Source organism: Physella acuta, unplaced genomic scaffold (genome assembly GCF_028476545.2).
Source record: "Physella acuta isolate Inbredline_101_S28 unplaced genomic scaffold, ASM2847654v3 ptg001519l, whole genome shotgun sequence".
NCBI lineage: Eukaryota > Metazoa > Mollusca > Gastropoda > Physidae > Physella > Physella acuta.
Genome location: NW_026733034.1, coordinates 22423 through 43612, shown reverse-complemented (window position 1 = coordinate 43612; position 21190 = coordinate 22423). Strand labels below are relative to the sequence as shown.

General features: G+C 34.9%; 1 protein-coding gene across 3 annotated transcripts in view; it reads left to right on the top strand.

The window, feature by feature from the left end:
* Positions 1–2704: 2704 nt before the first annotated feature.
* LOC131928564 (beta-adrenergic receptor kinase 2) overlaps positions 2705–21190 on the top strand; it is a 32233-nt gene continuing 13747 nt past the window's right edge. For all 3 annotated transcript variants that reach the window (XR_009383802.1, XM_059284632.1, XM_059284631.1), the window contains exons 1-6: positions 2705–2800; positions 3976–4062; positions 5447–5508; positions 6192–6243; positions 6596–6687; positions 7479–7578. Coding sequence is in view for 2 of the 3 variants with exons in the window: in XM_059284632.1 (XP_059140615.1) it covers positions 2774–2800; positions 3976–4062; positions 5447–5508; positions 6192–6243; positions 6596–6687; positions 7479–7578 (420 nt within the window). In the remaining variant the exon portion in view is untranslated. The remainder of the gene's footprint in view (positions 2801–3975; positions 4063–5446; positions 5509–6191; positions 6244–6595; positions 6688–7478; positions 7579–21190) is intronic.

Here is a 21190-nt window from a genome sequence, read left to right as displayed (position 1 = left end):
TCTGTATGGAAAAACGTGTGCACTGATCCTTTCCTCACCCGGGCCATAGGAACTAATTAATTAGCAGCTCTGGTATAAAGAATACTGTTTACCTCCAAGCTTTTGGCTAATTCTGTTATCGATAAGTCAATGCTATTTAGGGCCGTTATCAGTTTTTTGTCAGCCTCTCCAACAGGTGTGAGTCAATACCGTGTATAATACAGTGGCTATATCTCAGCTACCCCCGGCATCGTCAGATACAAGACAAATACTTTCGACCTGGCTCCTCTCAATCCCTTATTCATCTTGTCCCCATTTTCTTCGCACGACGTGTTATCGTGTGGATGGGCGTAAGACTAAACATGAACAAATAGACTGCATTACGGAGTGTCGTCTGTTGGTTTAGAGAGAGAGGAAGGAAGTTGGAAGCTCTATAGTGTGAAAGTAGTCGATTATTGACTGGTTTTTATATTCCTTATATATCCCAATGTATTTTTTTTTGGTAATACTCGATATTCTTGATTTGTAGGGCTAAGTACATGTAAGACCGAGTAAAGGATTATATCGTTGTTTGTGTGCGTCAGCGTGTCGTAGATAAAACCAGGCATTGAACGTGTTTTGTCTCTTCTCATCTCAAGGACTTTGCCTCTTTTGAAATGCGCTGAGTCTGTTATTACCATCCAGTAGTTAATGCAAACATTTTCTTCTGCCGTGGCCCCGGGTGCTTTGTCGAGACTCAATTTGAAACATAACCGAGGGCGTTGTTCATTTTGTTCATGGCTGAAATAAGCCTATGTCTTAACTCGTGGACAGTTGACAGATCGATCTGGAATGTTCACGTTGATCGAATGTTGACAGATCAACTTTGATTGTTCATATAGCTGGAGTGGCTTGATAAAACCCATTTTGATTGCTCATATAAATGTAATTGTGGGGGGGGGGGGGGATGTGAGACCATGGCCTACTACAACTGTTCTTTGGGTAGAGAGCAGTACTGTCAGTTAGAGAAGCACTTTATCACAAGACCTGGTGAGTCTGCTATTGGAACATGACACCATCATATACCTCATTAATGAAATGTGTAACTTTTGATATTTACTATTTTTTTGTGTTCAACTTATATGTTGAACTTTAATTAACACCAGTCCTGTCAAGATGGTCTAATGATGACATTTCAATTAATAGTTCTTGCTAAATAGGTGTGATATAGATGTGTCCTGGTGTAAATAAATAAACAACATGGTAGTTTGTAGTTCTCATAACATAGCACACAGTAGCTGTTTCATTTAGTCCATAGTCACATCACCTGCTGAGTGTAATTTTTAGCTCATTTTTACTATTTTTAACCATATTTTGTATTAGTAAAAAAACAGACAGAATATTTGTATTGATTTATTTCCATTAACTAATAGGTTTCCTAATTAAGGTTTCCTAATTAATTGGCTAAAAAGGAAGTTTTACAAATACTACCATACAATTTCATCTGATCAGTGCTTTTGTTGAGTTATTGGAGCTCTAGGCTGTTACCGTTTATGTTCTGATGTGGAGAGCCCAGTCTCTATTTAAATTACCTAAATATACAGTAATAGGTAGGTTAATGTTTTGGTGTATTTATGGATTCATTTCCCCTTAGTGTTCCTTACTCTCCTAACTTTTCTTACTTTTTATTTTATTAATGTTCCTTACTCAGTAACTACAAAACTGACAGTTAATGAAGGAATACAGTTTTCTACACAGCTATTTTTAATTTTAACAATTAAAGTATAGTTAATCCATTAGGGATTCTGTTCAAGCTTTTGTTGCATGATAAAACAGTACAGACAGCAGCTGTTACACAGTGGTGTGTGTTACTGGGGAAAACTAATTTTTCTCTCTGTAGCCTTATAAAAATGTGATTTCCAGGCATGCAATTCTAGGCAGGAGTAAGCAAAAAATTTGGCTTGCAAAGTTTTTGTATGTGTACACACAAGTTGTGTCCCATCATTCTAATGCAACCCTGTGCTCTGTCACCTACTTACAGTGGCTGTCTATTCAAATTATTACTACACTACTGTCCTGTGACATCCTTCTTGTTCACTCAGCATAAACATTCCTACTCTTTTCAATTTCCTGGTTCTCTTTTTTTTTTTTAAATTCTTTTGGATTTGAATAAGAGATTTGTTGCATAGCATGCAATCAAGCCCTTTGCACAAAATAAGATTTTTTTTCTTAAGGTTTACAAATGCAACCTAATTAGATTAGGGGATTTATAGATGTAAATTGTGTGTTTTGCAAGTTGTGCTTGATGTAACATGATTAAGTACTCCTCCACCTCCTCCCCCCCTTACCACAATGTTCTAGGCACAAGTGATGTTTATCTTTGCAAGTTGGGATGCTTGCAGTTCCACTTGGCCTTTAGAAGAGTTCTACACTGCTAGTAAACTCATTAAAGTTACCACCCTCCTTAAAGTCCTATTTTAAACCCAGTCAAAATAAATTCTCCAGACTAATGATATGCAAATAGTCATTTTTTTAAAAGTTGTTGGGTTTTTTTTTAAATTATTCAGATTAGCCTAATTCTTCTGTTTGTTACAGTATTTTGTTCAGACAAAATATGATTAACGGAAAGTTGTTTAGTTTTTCCCAATAGTTTGATATAGGTTATTGTTTTTCATTGAAATAAATAATAATAAAATGCATTGAAAACACAAGAAACTAATAATTTAAAAACTAATTTCAGATCAGACGGTTTCAGAAGTTAGAGACAGACGAAGAGAGGATAAAAGAAGGCAGGCAAATCTATGATACTTTTATCATGAAGGAATTATTATCTCAATCACATGTAAGTACACTGTGTAGTCTGCTTGAAGATAATACTTCCCTCATTCAGGCTACTTTACTAAAATATAAACAACTTCTGGTATATCTAGTAGTTGATTGCTTATTTGGTATCCCAGTCAGACCATTGTTTCATTCATGATGCTGTTTTACATTTGGTGGGAGTCATGAGTCAATATTACTAACCAGTAGGCCTACTTGCCATAAGTTAGTGAAAGTGAAGAACAGCTTGGAATAGTCAAGTAGTTCTATTAGTTTCTAAAAAAAATGTAACAACTGTTTAAGATAAGTAAAGGTGGCTGTTAATAGAGATAACTTGGTCTGTGCATTGTTTTTTGTAAACTGTTTGATAAAATATATCAGAGCTAGGTGGCCCCAACACATTGTATAAGTCTCAATAAACCTAGGCTTAAGACATGGCCACATATCCATCTTACTTGCAGTGGTTGCAGAACCATGTGCTATATTTAACAAAATATATCAGAGCTAATTGGATCCAATGGGGGAAGGTGTGGCCCAGAGGTAGAGCTAGACTGCTAACCCAAAAGTCTTGAGTTTGAATCCAGTTTCAAGTCAGTATAATGTCCCACCCAGCTCTGTTGAGTGCTTAACTCATGTTAGGGGTAGTAAAGGCAGTTGGGAATAGTGCTGTCCACACACTATCCCTTTATATACTGAGGTCACCAAAACAGGTCCCACGTAACTGTAAGGTTCAAAATATGAACTTTACTTTTTTAATTAAATCCAACAAATTGTATGGTGCCAACATAGACCTTGGCTTAAGACATCTTCTCTTTAACATCTTATTGCAAAAATTATTATTGAAATTTGTTTTTATGCAAGTTTCATTATTTAAGTTAACAAAATATCTTTAATGTTATCTTTAGTAGTTTTCTGTGGAAAGTCTTTGTGCTAGAGAGAAAGATAGTAGTAAGAAAAGAGATTATTACCCCTTGGTTTTCTTAAAGGAACTCTTCTAGAGTAAAATAAACAAAGCACAATGTTTCTGTCAAACTTGAGAAGCAGACTTACACCACCTTTTTAGAACAACTTAATATGGTTTATCGATGATTCTTGAGTTAGTTTTATTAAGTGATTTTTACAAAAAGTTAAACAAAACAAAGTTAGTGAGTGTATGTGTATGTGTTTTATATAAAAGTGCATTATTCTCTCAACCAGACATACCCAAAGTCAGCAGTAGAACATGTACAAGAAGCACTCACACTAGCACAAAAGACACGCAAGCTGGATGCGGAAATATTTGCGGTAAACTGACATTTATCTTTGCTATTGCTTTATGTATAAAAAATTTTGTATTTCTCGACTATATCTGTATGTCAGTGTGTGTTGTATTTGTTTGAACCTTAAACATATGCTCTTTGAAGTTTGTAAGGCCCGTCGTGTGTAAATCACTGGAAGAGCGACTTGGCAAGGAGGTTTTTGAATAAATTACCAGTTAAAATACATATTCATTCCTTAGGATTCTTTGAAGACTGAGTGCCTGCATTTGAATCAGTTGAGGAGAGACCAGGTCATATAGATTACAAAGTATACATTACACTATAAAGATGCTAAAGCTGTAAATTCCAAGTTTAGGGTTTTGGAAGCGCTGGTGTAACTATAATCTTATCTCATTGCCATTAGGTCTCAATCTCATTTAAATACAAAAACAGAGCTATGGTTTTTCCATGTTCTCCATTGGGTATAAAGTACTATAGAATTACAAGAGGGGGGAGGAAGGTTGTGTGCTATAAAATCAATCATGAAAATAATACCTGTCTCAAGGCTGAATACAAAAGAAACAACAGTCCCCTGCCTTTGATTGAAATGTATGACATTAATGCTTGTCATGATCCCTAGTAGTATTAATATTTTATTGTGTACTGAAAGGAGATTGATGATGTTTTTAAAAATATTTTACAGATTTGAACAAATCTTTAATAAAAAATAGTCTGAGGTTTTTAATGTATTACTTTGTTTGTGTAGTACAAAATGTTGGGATTTTAAAAAATAAAATATTATTAGAAAAGGCATTGATTGTTTATAAAAATCCACATTTAATAATGAACATTGTTAGAAACTTTTTTTTTTGTTGAGGTAAATAAATTTTTAAATTTTGAAACAATTTTTTTTTACCAATGTGTAGTGGAAAATGTGTTAACATTATTGAAAGTATATTCAGAAATATTGAACAGTGCTGGTAAATAATACAAGTGAAAAGTTACTTCTCTTTTATTACTGCTACAATATAAAAAGTGCTGTCATGACACTGTGTTTAGAAAATTGATCAGACTTTCAAAGTTGACATTTATCATTTTTGAATTGCTTGCTTTCAAAGCCTTCACTGGCTTTAAAATGGAAATTATAAATATGAAAGTAGCTAGTAATAAATAATTTTCTGGTGTATTATTTGCTTTATTTTGTAAAAAAAACTTGCAATTGTATTTATATTTTCTAGTTAGCGTTTATAAAATATCAATGCTGGCGTATAAAGAAGTCTAATGGAATTTAAGATATAATAAAAGACTGTTCCAATAGTTTTTCTCTAAGCCTTATTTAAGTTTAAAAAAATCTCATTTCCTCCTTGTATGCATGATTAAGTTGAAACAATATTTTATGTTTTAATGTATGAAAATGTTTTCTGTTTCAGCCCTATATAAATGAAATCTGCAACTCATTGAGGGGCCATATATTTGAAAAATTTATAGAAAGGTAACACATGGTGCATACTACTTAAATATTAGATTTCTTTTGATACCTTATCATCAGCATAAAATTATATTAGGTCTCAAACTTTTTAAGTTCCTAAGTAGTTTTTCATGATTTTTAAAAAAGCCCTAGCCAAATGCATTTGAACAGAAAATGGCAGTTTCAACCTTTCAAAAGTAATAGTTAAATTAATTTAAGTTAAACTTGTTTCAATGAAATGGGTATCTCTAGTCAACAAATGTATTGAGAAACATTCAATGAATAAAAAACACATTAAAAGTTTTCTTTTCTTTAGTAAATGATGTGTTGCTAGCTGTATTGTTAAGAAAAAGTCTTATTCTGCTCACTGCACCATACAGATTGTTGAACAAACATGGAAGCAGGATTCAGCTATTTTCTTGTTTAAAATGTTTGGCTATTAACACACAATAGTAAAATGTTAAATGCTTTTGGCAAAGTGTCTGCCTGGGGCTAATAGACAGTTAATTGCTTGTTTATTGATCTTTTTATCTTCAAAGAGTAGGGGGCTATTGGGAAATGCAGTTGTAAAGTAATTTTTAACAGATTTCAAGTTTTCATTATGAAATAATAATTAATATTGAGTTTTTCATTTTGATTCATCTTTTCTTAGATGCAAAGCTTTTGTTCTTTTGTAAATAAGAGCTTATATTATTTCTTTTTTTCAGCGAAAAGTACACCAGATTTTGTCAATGGAAGAATTTAGAATTAAATATTAATGTAAGTAAAAGTTTATAAAGTAGAAACATATCTGTATTGAAATTAGTATATAAAATATCTTACTGGAAGGATTACAATTGTTTAGGGGTTGCAGCTCTTTTACTGTATTATCTTTTAGATTGCATTGAAACTCTTTATAAGTTTCCTCCAGATTTGTATCAGAAAAAGCAGGGGTTTGGGTTTAAAAAAAATTCAAATTCTTCCTGTGTGTGAATTGCAATAACTATTACAAAAGTTCTTAATAAAGTTTCTGTTAAGTATTTTGAATTTGATGGTACATTAATCTGTCAGAAATGCTTAAGAGTTCATTTAAGCTACATGTTAGTTGATCATTGATGCATCCTATCCACAGTTAACAATGAATGACTTTAGTGTACATAGGATCATCGGCAGGGGTGGTTTTGGGGAGGTGTACGGCTGCAGGAAAGCAGACACAGGCAAAATGTGAGTACTACAACGTGTTGTTCTTAACATATTAGCTGCTACTTTTAACTTGATAGGATACTTGTTTCAATTACCTTTCAGACTTGGTGAGATTTACTTGTCAAATGTGAGAATAAGTAGCTTGACATAATAAATTTAAAGAAAATGAACCAAATGATCAAATCTGTGTAGAATATTATTCACTTTTAAAACACAACACAATAAAAATGTTTTTTCAATAGTCATGTTTTTTTCATAGTACTATGTAATTAGGATGCTGTACTTGGAGGACACTTTAAATTTTAAATCAATAACAATGGAAACAGATTTGAATAATGTTAGTCTAGTTGTATCGTTTTAATTATATTCTTATAACTGTTTTTATTCTTAACTGTTTATTAGGTTCTGTAATTTTATAAAATATTTTTAAAATCATTTTTGTTTATACTTAGAAGAGGCAGTGTTATCAGTAGTGTTCTTTGCAGAACTGTATGAGTTATTGCAGAAATGTATTACTTATAGCAGAACTGCATCACTTATTGTAAAACTATATTACTTACAGGGCTGGTAAGTAGGTCACCAACCAGTTCTATGGCTCAATAAAACCTGCATGAGACATAGAACTGGTTGGTGACCAACTTACCAGCCCAATAGCAGAACTGCATCACTTATTGTAGAACTGTATTACTTATAGCAGAACTGCATCACTTATAGTTATAGCATAACTGTATTATCCCAAATTGGAACAAGGTTATTTTTAAAAAAAATTTAAGCTGTAACTGAAAAGAAAACAAATCGCTATAAATTTTCAGGTATGCAATGAAGTGTTTAGACAAAAAGCGTATCAAGATGAAGGGAGGTGAAACACTTGCACTCAATGAGAGGATTATGCTGTCTCTAGTCAGTACAGGGGTAAGTGGGTTTGTTTATTCTTTTTGTTTTTAAACACTCATGTATTGTCATTTTTTTTGTTACATTCAATCAATTATTGTTACATTTTTATTTTATTATTTTTTATTACAAATCCCTTAACTTTGAAGCTTTTATTTAAACTTATGCATGTTAACTAGAAAATAAAACTTCAATTAGAACAAATTTTGTAGGGTAATTTTTTTTACTGTTGTGGTATGTGTTACACTTGATAAAATATATAAAAATCTAGAATATGTCATAATATTTAAACAAGTTAAATTCACATGTTCAGTCCTACATGTGTTGTCCAGTCCTACATGTGTTGTCCATGTGGCAAAACCTTATTCTAAATTAAAACTTAAATATGCCCCTTTTTTATTTTTTTTTGCTGTGCCAGCGTTCTGCCGTGTCTTATGTTTGAAGTTAAAAATTAGCTTATGCACAGCACCTAATGGGACCTCTGCTGTGTTGTTGTCGTAACTGAATTAATCATATGGTCTGGATGCCTGGGTTCTCAGGATGCCTCCCTCACATTTTTATCATGGTCAAAATATTTCTTTTATAGTTTGTATTTTTTTTTTTGTATTGTTTCTTAAGTTTTTTCTCTTTATTTTCATTTTGTTGCATTACATTTTTTAAATAATCTTTGATTCAACTTTCTTTTTTTAAAACTTCTTATTTTTTTTAACTTTGTTGTAAAAGTGCTTTTTAAATTAGTAATGAGGACATGCTAGGTCGCAGTGACCCTAGGCTCCTAACGTTTATTTTAGCACAATCCTAACAAATAGCCTAACATTAAAATCAACCAAATTTTTTAATACAGTTCTATAGCAGTTAGATTTAGTTAACTTAATCAGAAAGACTAACACATCAATATCATTTAGATAAACAGTAACCTATTGCTTAGATTAAGACAACCCTCTTGTTTAGATTAAGGCAAAACTATTGAGATTAAGAAAAACAGCCCTTGCAATTAGACAAGACAACTCTAACATATAGATTTAGATTAATGCAAGCCTAGATTCCTGTAAGCTTACATTTATTGCAGCTTACCAGCCCAGGTCCTCTTGAACAGCTTCTCCCCATTTGCTTACAAAACCAATGAGTTGCCTTATCCATTATGAAAATATTTTCAAGGGGTTAGTGATACACAGTGTAGGGTTATATTCACCAGTTGATAAGATATTGGTTACATCAAGTGAATCAGAGTAACAAATACAGACATGATTATTTTCGTTTACCTCTTCTTTGACATTGTGCAATGCACAGTGTGTTGTGCATTGAAGCAAGGAATCTCCATCAATACATAGGCTGATATCTGTAGTTAGATCTAAATAAAACATGAAACATCTAGTGATGAAACCAGACTAGATAAGCTGTTGGCTGATATCTGTAGTTAGATCTGTTAGCATCACAGCTGAATACTACAACATGAAACATCTAGTGATGAAAACAGGCTAGATAAGCTGTTGGATGATATCTGTAGTTAGATCTAAATAAAACATGAAACATCTAGTGATGAAACCTATCTAGATAAGCTGTTGGCTGATATCTGTAGTTAGATCTGTTAGCATCACTTCTGAATACAACAACATGAAGCATCTAGTGATGAAACCAGACTAGATAAGCTGTTGGCTGATATCTGTAGTTAGATCTGAATACAACAACATGAAACATCTAGTGATGAAACCAGGCTAGATAAGCTGTTGGATGATATCTGTAGTTAGATCTGTTAGCATCACAGCTGAATACAACAACATGAAACATCTAGTGATGAAACCAGACTAGATAAGCTGTTGGCTGATATCTGTAGTTAGATCTGTTAGCATCACAGCTGAATACAACAACATGAAACATCTAGTGATGAAACCAGACTAGATAAGCTGTTGGCTGATATCTGTAGTTAGATCTGTTAGCATCACAGCTGAATACTACAACATGAAACATCTAGTGATGAAACCAGACTAGATAAGCTGTTGGATGATATCTGTAGTTAGATATGTTAGCATCACAGCTGAATACTACAACATGAAACATCTAGTGATGAAACCAGACTAGATAAGCTGTTGGATGATATCTGTAGTTAGATATGTTAGCATCACAGCTGAATACTACAACATGAAACATCTAGTGATGAAACCAGACTAGATAAGCTGTTGGATGATATCTGTAGTTAGATCTGTTAGCATCACAGCTGAATACAACAACATGAAACATCTAGTGATGAAACCAGACTAGATAAGCTGTTGGCTGATATCTGTAGTTAGATCTGTTAGCATCACAGCTGAATAAAACAAAATACCCTGCTGGGAGCGAATTGCTGGGGACAGTGTATTGATTGGGTCGATACCACTGTCATTGTTGTTTTACTAATTTATTTCTTCAACTTTTTGTTGGAGAAACTAGTCGTGAGGTCATAAACTGGCGACATAGGTAGTAGGCCTAGAATAGAATGGATGTATAATGTAAGCACGAAGTCATTGTGCATTAGCCGCTTTGTTGTTGATTTTTTTCGTTTTGTTTTAAAATCAAGTTCAGTTTTCTCGATGATTATTAAGGTGTGCTGATACTTGGTTGTTAAGGATCTATTTTCACCTAGGATTAATACTGTGATTCAATTTGTTTATGTAGAATTTTAAATAAACGCCATTAATCCAACACTCAGAAAAAGGCTACTTATTTGAACGTTTAAAAGTCAAATCCGTTACTTGTACAGAACAGTTCAAACACACGAGTTTTATCACCTTTATTACACGCACACAAAAAGCGTTATCTCCCTAAAACATTTAAACGGAAAACGATTCCAAGCACTTTACATTAAAAAAAAAATGAAAGTGCAACGAACAGCCCGTGCAGTATGTTCTCCATCTTGAAAACTCCTTTCTTTAAAGACCTGTTACAACGAATTCGTCTTTCCGTCTGGTTGGTTGGTTATCCATCACCTTTTCCCGGATTTTACAAGTAACCCATCCTTTTTTCCCCCTCCATCCTTCCCCGGTCCGAAGACGCCCGTTACGTAATGTCTAGGAAAGAAATAGCTTGGCCGAATGTCATCCGAGGTATTGGTTCTAGGGGACAAAGTCTCTCCTCCCTCTCCTCCCCGGCCCCATCGATTCGCCGTGTCTCATCATTACGTCTTTATTGGGAGAACTCATAGCACAGGTTTGTACTGGCGACGAGCAACATCGTTATCTTCTTATATGACTACCCCCCTCCTCCGCTGTCCTCCTGGTATTTCCACCTCTTCAGAACGTGTGACAAAGTTTAATAGTTGCCCCTCCGTGCTTAATGTTACATATCAGATTCTCATTCCACCAGGGCCATTACCTCTCGTGGAAGGCCAGTGTAATACACTCCATTGCCTGGTCGTTTGTAGAGATTACCTTCTTCAAATGTTCGATAATCGATGAGGCCACTCTGGGAAATATTGATTGCTTTTAAATGTACTCTGTATACGATGGCCATTAAAAATGTCGTACATTATTCAATGTTTTTTTTTATACAGAAGCATAGAGTAAATAACATTTATTACTAGTATTATTATATGTATATTTAAACAGTAATGTGATTCGGCTCAGCGGGGTGTTCTTTATTATGCTATTAGCGCAATAGCATTGCTCATATTTTCTGTTTAAATGATATCATATTCTGGTTTGAGATTTGTTATATGTGCGCATGTTAAAGTGAAATCGTGCATGTATTTTAACTCTGGTATTACAGTACGGCTTGACCTTTTCTCTTTCACTTCCTTGCTCTAGATCAGTGGTTCCCAACCTTTTTCGAGTGGCGACCCCCTTTTATAAAAAGTAAGTGACCCGCGACCCCCATAGAATTAAAAAGCCGAAATTACTATGGAAATTAATAAGCATTAAAATAAGATTTTCTAGTAGACTTTCAATATGAACTACTCTTGATAACTGTTTTAATAGCATGAGTAAAATTGCATACTATTCACTAAACCTTCGTGGTTAACTTTTTAATTAAAAAATTTTTTTGTTAACGCCAACCTATGTCATTATAATTATCTTAATTTTGTTTTTAATCGAAGAATAGTGTTGAAAATATATTATCGAAAAGTCAATCAATTTTACGTTTGGGTATGAATGGTGAATACTACACCAAAATTGTGTCTGCAGTTTTTCATCTTACTCGGAATCATTCTGCAAATCAAAGAATTCATCTTGTAATTCATCGGGAATGCTGGCAACATCAAGGGAAGAAGAGAATGAGTAATGCATAAATGCAGATTCTTCTTTTTTTCAGCTCAGAGAAATAGTGTTTTCAAGAGATTCAAGATGCCCAGAAATCGCTTCTTTCAAAATTTTAATTATCTCACAATCAGATTCATCTACCACACCGCAGTTTCTAAAATTTACAATATTTCCAAGATTTATTTTCTTTACCGATTTTGCAGTTTAGATGAAAATGCCCCGAGATTATCATGGAAAGTTATAATATTCGTTCATTTTCCCTGAAGCTTCAAGTTAAGCTTATCTTGATGTTCGAACACATCTGCTAGGTATGATACTCTCTTCAACCACTCTATGTCGTTTTAAGTATACCAAAAAGTCTTGTTTCCTTTGCACTTCCAAGAACAATTTGATTTCAGATTTCAATTCAAAAACACAACAACAATTCGTTTGACAGCCAGCGTACTGTAGTGTAGAGGAGCAGAACCTCGTGATCTATATTAATGTTTTTGCTCAGTTCTTTGAAGGCTCCAGATTTTATATAATTTACGACTTATACTAGCAATGGACTCTTGATGTCGATTGGTTAGGGCAGTGGTTAGGGAGCTAAATCTTTTCTGTTTTCTGAAAGCCCGATTTTGAGCTAAACATAGATGGCGCGCAATCCGTACAAACCCCCACAGCCGTTCTAACCCATTTTAATCATCCAGTTTCAAAAAAGGTATTTATTTTCTCCATGCTATCTTCACATAAGTGCAACTCTTCTTTGCTATCATCCGCGTGAATATAGACACAGACCAGCAACTGCGAACAAGAACTCACGTCTGTTGATTTATCAACTTGAAAAGCAAACAATGGTGAAAGCTTAATTTCAATAAAAATGTGTTATTTAACATTTACGTACATGCAGCGTTTGATGAGATTTTCTCCTATTGTTTTTTTTTTTTTGCTTGGCATTTTCTATTGTGACTTTATTTGATGCTTTCACTAATGCTGGTGAAAACTTCTTGTTCGATCAAGTCTCTAGCTTCTTACCGACGAAAGAACTCCATATATTTTTTGGTGTGTTCCGAATGACGTTTTAGTTTTGAAGATTTCATAGATTCGTGACTGAGAACAACTTTGTACAGTGCGCTTTGTTTCTTCTCTATTACATTTCCAGTAATGTTAATGAAGCCGAATTTCAAAAATTCTTCTAAATATTTATGTTTTGTTTCAAATTACTAAGGTTTAGTATACCAGTTGGCGACCCCCCAGAAAGACCTTCGCGACCCCCAGGGGGGTCGCGACCCCCAGGTTGGGAACCCGTGCTCTAGATGTAATGCTGCTGACGTGATAATGTTACTAGATTATATATAGAAGCTGGTGCTGGAAGTGTTTTATGTCGATGTGGACCAGCCACTAGAGTTGGCGACGACGTTGTGCGGAGGGCACAGGGGAAAAGCTGCTAGCATGATTAATAGTGATGGGTAATCCGGGCTGAATCTCTCTTTAGTTCCTACGTCAGTTACAGTAGCCCTTCTATTTGTTGAGTTAAGTATTAATATTTTGAGCAGCGTTGTCTTTAAAGCGAGAGATGATGTGAGGGTTATTGTTTAACCAAGCCATTTTTATCGTCTAATGAATGGCTGTGCGCCGTTATTTACCTGTATTTAAAATATTTCCCTGCACGATCGGTCACTCACCTTTGTTCATGATCTGCTTATTCTTAATCAAGCCATCACATTCCGCTTTCGATAGTTTAATTTTTTTTTTTTAAAGTTTTTTATGTTAATTAAATTAATTATGTAATCAAGTTTTGTTGGCCCACAAAAATCTAATACTTGAATGCTGATGTACCCGTATATGTCTGGTTGTTTTGTTATATTGAGTAGCTTACCTAGAGCAACGTTATGTTAGTCAACCTGAGGTAAAAATAAACGCTACCCCCCTACACAACTCAAACAATCCTGAATCTTGTTTGTTTTCTATACGTGGTGCTTCATTAGTAACTTTAATCAAAACCTACCGGACTCAATCCTACGTAAAACAAAAATAAAAAACTAGAATATAACAAACCCAAAACAAAAACAACCAGAAAACAAAAACAAAACAAACACAAAACCAAAACAACAACAAACTCCAACTGCCCCAGCCTCTGTATGAAATCAAGAAATAATCGTCGTGTTTTTCCGTGTCGATCTTGTAGACGGATATAAAACCTTAAAGCTTGTAATTCTCCGTATATGAATGGGTTGGCTATACACGTTTATAGCAAGCATTTTAGCCGTCTCTAATAGCTATGATACGTATGAAATCAATATGAGATGTATATTCTGATAGGAGGATAATTATTTCCGATGACACGTTTTTGGTTCAAATGTCCATCGTGCTGGTGAACATAGCAACATTTAGATTTTTTTTCCCTTCATTCATGTTCGTTTGTTGAGAAGCTAATGGGTTTGTCAATGTCTGCCTGGATAATCTTCATACACTTCCTAATAAGGCGAATAAAAATATTTTAATGTTGTAAATGCTTATTACTTAGAGATACATTTTTAGTTGTAGAAGAAAAAAAAATGTTGATTGAAGTTAAAAAAAAAATTGTTCAGTATTTTGAGATGGGAACATAATCATAACTGAGTACCGACCTAACTCAAATGACCAGATTTCGCGAGACATGCCTTTCTACTTTGGTTTTAACCATCTCCCCCCCCCCCCCCCCACCCCCCTTAAACCCAGGGGTAACGACCGACCGGGTGGCTTCATTGGTCGGCTGCCAAAGTCCACGACCCTACACGCCATTAATTAATGACTGTTAATTTCCCCCCACTGGTGTGCAGGCTTGTAATTTCCTCACACCTTTCCGCTCATTAGTCACAATTGGGGCTTCCTGTTGTTATTTTTTTAATCAGCGAGCGGGCGGGGTGGGCGGAGGGAGGAAGAAGATTAATCGTGGTATTGGTTTCAGTTGTGTGAAGATGCCGCTTTACCATCGTGAATGTAAAAGGTTAATGTTTTAATTAATACAATTTTAAACTTCAAACTCTACTTTCTTCACATATCACCGCATCTTTTGTTTTTTGAATCAGCGGGGAGGGCGGAGGGAGGAAGAAGAATAATCGTGGTATTGGTTTCAGTTGTGTGAAGATGCCGCTTTACCATCGTGAATGTAAAAGATTAATGTTGTTTTAATTAATTCAATTTTAAACTTCAAACTCTACTTTCTTCCCATATCACCGCATCTATTTGTTACTTTTACAGAGACATTTTTGTAACAAAAAAAGTTGAATTAAACATCTGAAATGTAACATGCCTGAGCCCATCATTGAGTGATTAAGGTTAAATGGATCTCCGGGTTTAAAAAAAAAAACCCTGACATTTTTTTCTTTTAATTACCAGCCGTAACGTCAATTAATTTTAACAACACAGTGAACCATGATCAGTCGGTGATTGTTTCCGTGATTGATGGCACGCCCACATTTGCCCGTGTCGTTTCTGTTACAGTGATGTGTACCATAAAAATGTATAGGCCGAGTTAATGTCCAACCTGCTTTTTAAAATAGTTTGTGTTTTTGTTTTAAATTAACCAGCGCTGTAAAAAAATATCCAAGTGAAACGTTTTTCTCAATTGTAATTCTATCACCCCGGGGTTATATTTGCTGTTACATAAACAGTTCTCACACCCCCTCTGGTCTAACGCTGCCGGCAATTCTTTCTTGGGGCGACACCAACCCGATAAGTAGAATCATTCTATCATTGATTTCGGCAGTCAAGCATCACGCCGCGTTGCAGACGTACCCGATGCAAACGGGCGCCTAAATTATGCACTCAATCAAATTAGAATCAATCAATCGCACAGCGCGATCAATCAGTATTACGGTGTCTTCGTCGCGGCGTGCTGAACGCTTCTTACAATGGACAAAGATCTAGCAGAGATATTCCCTCGGCACCTGGAGACAAATGGAAGAAGCCAAGTGTGCCTGGAGCACAAAAAAAAGTCTAAACAAACCGGAGTTTTTAAATATATAGTAGTGGGAAGGGGGTGGATAAAAGAGCGGTTTTATTGATTAGCGGCGGCCCAACGACATGGTTCTTATGGCTGGAAAAACCATGAATAGGTGGACAAGATCAGGTATTGACCTGCGGTTTCGTTAGTTTTAAGAATGTGCTGGCCATTTAATTTTAATGAGTAATATAACATGTTTGTTTTGTGTTGTGTATTTAAAAAACAACAAATTTCAGCGTTTCCATTTAAAATTGTAAAATGTCTGCCGAGTGATGATTAATAACATAGATCTAATATCTGCCTGTCATAGTGCTATTTAAAAAAAAAATTAACAAGATATTATAGATTTATAATTGGCCGAGACAACAAACGAATTTATAAAACTCGTAAACAACTTTTTTTTAAAGGTAAGATTTTGAGTTAGTCCATCCCGACTGATTCATTTAGTCCTTGCCCAACCCCCCCCCCCCCCCCTTTCAATCCCATGATCTCATTCGTCCAGCGTCACGTGCGCGGAAAGGTTTTTAACATACACGACATAAAAATTTCATAGCATCTTTCTCGCGGGACTTCACAGGACATTGTCAGACGTTGACCGGGAAAAGCGGGGAGAATTATTTTCCACAAAATCGATACACTTTTTTTTTAGTGTGTACAGTAGTCAAATCTAAGCAGATAGTTAAATTAAAGCCGTTTTAAAACCATGGGTATGTAGGCTACGTTGAAGTTTCAAACCCGATTTTGAGGCGATGTATGTCGTACTCGGTTACTTTTCCTTGTGGAGAGGTTCTGATGCACTCAGTGCCCGTACGTTGAAGGTGAATTATTACTCACCTTTCAAAACTGTGTCAATATACTATACTCGTGGTTTTAATATATAAAAAAAGGTTATTATGAAGTCCCCCCTCCTTTGTAATGAGAATTATTTTATTGAACGTTGCCTCTGAAGCAGGATTTTCTAATAAACAGTATCATAGTCCTATTATGTTACAAATCCGCCCTGGGCAGCAGACGACTGAGAATCGCAACGAGACTCTCTCGTGATTATCCCTCACTTCATTCTCTCCCCTCGCTTTAATGGCGTACTTAGCCACTTTCTTCTTGCCGCTAATACATTTTTTTTACCTTGACGACTATGATGGTTTCTCATTTGGTTTCAACTGACTCGGGGAATAAGATCAAGGGGGAAAAACAACAACCCCAACTAATAAATAATGAAGACAGTGGTCCCCTTGTGTGATGGTAACAGATTTAATTTTTGTTGTAAAAAAAAATCTTTTGTTTTGTATAATGTATAGGGTAAATAACTATACTAACTGGGATACATGGACAAGAAATAGTTTTATATCTCAGTTTTTAAGTTTTTATTTGGCACCTTTTGTTTATAAAATGTAGTTATTGTTGACAATTGTGCTAATTGGGATACATGGACAAGAAATAGTTTTATATCTCAGTCTTTAAGTTTTTATTTGGCACCTTTTGTTTATAAAATTTAGTCATTGTTGATCATTGTATTAACTAGGATAGGATACATGGACAAGAAATAGTTTTATATCTCAGTCTATTAGTTTTTATTAGGCACCTTTCGTTTATAATTGAAGGCTTAAAAAACTTCGATTCACTTTAATAACGAATGGTAAAAATCTTGAAATGAGTCCTATACGAGTTTTTATTGGACAAGAGTGCAATTAACTAATTCTCAAGATGCACGTGCCACTTGTTTGGTGTAAAAATGTGTGATCCAGGTGATAAATATTTATACCGCCAGAATGATAATAATTGATCATAGCTTGAGGAAGATTATATAAGAATAACATAGTGCGGAAGTTGCATTCAGACAAGGAAATTGATATTCATCGACCAGAAATATTCCCGAAACTGACATATTTTAATGTTTACTTACTGTTTCTGTTACCGGTAATTTTAAGTTTAGATTCTATGTACACTATTTTATTTGTGTACATGTTTAAAGTTCTATTGTACCACTGGAACAAATGTGGTCGTATTCACAGTATCTCACTCTTGAATGAAAGAGTTCTTTATAAAACTCATTGTTACAGTGTACCACAGTTCACATACAGTACACTTAACAGTTTAAGACGCCGTAAACGAGAAAGTCTTAATACGAATTCATCGCAAGAGTAGTAACATTGTCTCTTTAATTAAGTCCATTTACATCGAAGAGATGAATTTTTCATGCCATGTTTTGACTTGACTTGAAACCTGATTGCATAGGGGAAAGGTAATGCGTTGTTTCAAGGGATTTGTTTGCTTTATCAACACACGCCTCTTGCGACATCGGCATTTTGTTTTGGTTTATATATGACTCGCAGACATTGATTTCTTGGTTCCGTTTAATGGCCAGTCTAAAGTGTGGGTTTTTTTTTCATTTTTTTTTAAGAGGCGCCACAGGGCCAGAGACTAAGGCTGGACACGTCTGGCCGTGCACGTAATGTGCTAGAAGATATTGCACAATTCGATTACTGGGCGCGCGTGTGGCGGTGTAAGCACACGCGCTCTAGCTAGGGATATCCCGGGCTGTTGTGTTCAGTTTTAAACATCTGCTAACTACTAGTGGGCGTGTTGATTTAATTATTGCTCGCCGGTTAAAATTTAGTTGTACGTTTTTTTTTTTAAATTTAATTGTACATTTCTGAAAGGGCTTGTAAAATTACGATAGTTAATACAATTTGGAAAAAAAATTTGGTTCTCCTAGTAAAATCTGCGCGCGTGTGTTACACCAGGGGTGGGAGTATCACGTTCCCTCTCCTTGCTCAGTCACGACCATTTCTGCTGTCCCCTTGGGGTCAAGGGGAGGCCGGGGTTAAAGGAAGAGCATTGACCTTCTTTAAGATGGAGTACAACCGCAAATTCAACAGTGGGGGTTGATCGCCATCATTCCCCCCTTCCCTGCTAAGAGGAGCAAGCGTCTGCGACCCCGGTTAACTAATAGTTAACTGCTGAATAGCGCTGTCAAGTACTGTGTTGTATCCTACTCCTCCCCTACCCCTTTTTAAAAACTTTAAAAAACCCGATTAGATTTTTTTCTTGTAATGTATTCTTTAATTTTTTTCTACTTAAACCTGTACAAAGCAACATTTATGCACTAAATCATATCTCTCCTCTCCCCTCTCACCCCGCCCGCCACAATTTCTTTCACCTAATTACCCCAATTAAAATGTAAACTTAGCGTTTGCTTTGATTATGTTTCAGGCCCAGCGTAAACATTAGAGTTTATTCTAAGAAACCAAAGTTAATAAATCTGATACTTCGGACTTACGGTTAGGCTTGAGTTAACCAATTAAAAAGAAAATTTGGCTTATCTAATTCATCATTTCCGCCCCCTCTTTCATCGTTTGGACGAGGTCCAAATGGAGCACAGGTATGAGCTCACATCCTAACCTGGTACAAGTCCAGGTTTATGAAAGGAATAATCAACGCTACGTCATATAGGGTATATATTTATATCGTGGACACAGCTGGGTCCATGGATATATGCTAATTTTTTTAGCTTTTGTAACTGTGCTTGCTTGGTTTACAGTGCTTAAACTCATAAAAAGGCTTTTTTATACTGCTTAAAGAGTGATAATTAGAGCAAATAAAGTTTTATAACTTTTTGTAATGACAGTAGTAAGTTTACCTCCAGAGTAAACACTTGTTAAGAGACAATTAAAAAAATTTGAAGTCCTACAGGTTAACTGTAAAGTAAAGAATTGTCTTTAGACCTAGCTATCCATGGGGCAGATGAAGTAGAGTTCGTGTTTCTTGACTTCGACATATGAAGGGAGGGTGTGGTTAGCACTTTGCCCAGCCGCCTTTACTTTCCCTAACTTGAGTTAAGGTACCCATCAGAGCTGTGTCGACTCAGGGATGTTCAGTTGACTTGAACCCGGATTCGAACTCGAGACTTTCGGGTTTACAGCTTAGCGCTCTACCGCTTAGGCCACGCCGTCCAAGGCTTACTTTAAGATTATACCTTACCATTTTAATAGCTACCATCATTACACTATAAACACTAGATATACGTGTGTAATAATAGTAGTGACCATCTATTCACAGTGCCTAATTGTATCCAAGTGTGAGCCTATCTTTATACCTAACAGGAGTATATTTTATTGACTGCTTTTCTTTCTTCTTTTTATTTCTGAACAAGCTTTCACTGAACTGAAATATCATTTCATAAAAAGTTCCATACAGGATTTTTTTCCTCATTACTTTAATGGTTAACATGGTACAGCACAGCTGAGTGAATAAATTGATCATAGCCTTAGTCTGGTTAAGTTGTACAGTAAAAGTAAGGAAACAGTTTGAGAGCTTGCCAGTCCAGGGGTAATCAATTTGTCTCTGAGTCATAATGTTCTGCTCATCCTTTCAAAGATTGTACAGCACATCAGGTTTTATTTTTCTACTGCAACTGATTTTTATTTTACTTTTGGAAGTTGACAATGTTATTACAGTTTATCTCATTTACATAGTGTGTACCTTATCAGGAAAATGGTAATCTAGTGAGTGGATTCCTTGAAAAGCTTTCAAAGCAACATTATTTTGCTTTTGAAATGATCATATTTGTTAATAAAAATAACTCATTGATGTTTTTACTGACTTGATATGATGTTTTAAATAATAGTGATAAACAAGAGCTTAAATGACATTTTACCGTGGAGAATTTATCTTTTAACTAACTATGGTAATATTTTCATAATTAGTTTTTAAAAACATGACGTCTGAGTCACAGTTGGGTCAGTTTACACTGGTTTTTATTTAGCTCTTGTCTCATCTACCATTGTTCTGTTGTAATGTGGGAAATTTATTAATGAGCTGTGGTTAAAAAAGGCAACGTGATCATTTAACCCAAGTTCAAGACAGCTTAAATAGAAATATTTACTGGAACTAAAATAGAAATATTTACTGGGGGGGGGGGGGGGGGGGGGGGAGAGAAGAGAAAGCTATTAAGACAAGGGGAATAACTCTTTGTCTCCAGGCTTAGATAGTCTATCCTTTTACATGTAAAAGAAAAGTTATGGTGTTTTATTTTTTAATTATTTCCTTATAAAAACCTGTGCTTGTTTCTTCTTTGGCTTTGTTTATAGCTTTATGAAAATTTGATTTACAAATAAACCTTTCCATTGTTTTATTACCATCATATTTTTACTTCATTTCTTTATTTTTATTAATGTAGTATTTTATTCATTGTTATATATTAATGATGATTAAACTTATTGATTGAATAGGGTTGAGTGTAGACATAAAATAGTTATTGTGACGTGGTCTAATAAAAAAACAACCCAGTGACTTCACTTTTTCTTTATTTATTATTTAAAATTCCCTTCTTGTCATGCAAGTTTTATTTTTATAAATTATAAGACCCAGGATTCATGGATAAGAGATCACAAGCTTTTACTTCAAAACCAAACCTCCCTACATTTATGAAACA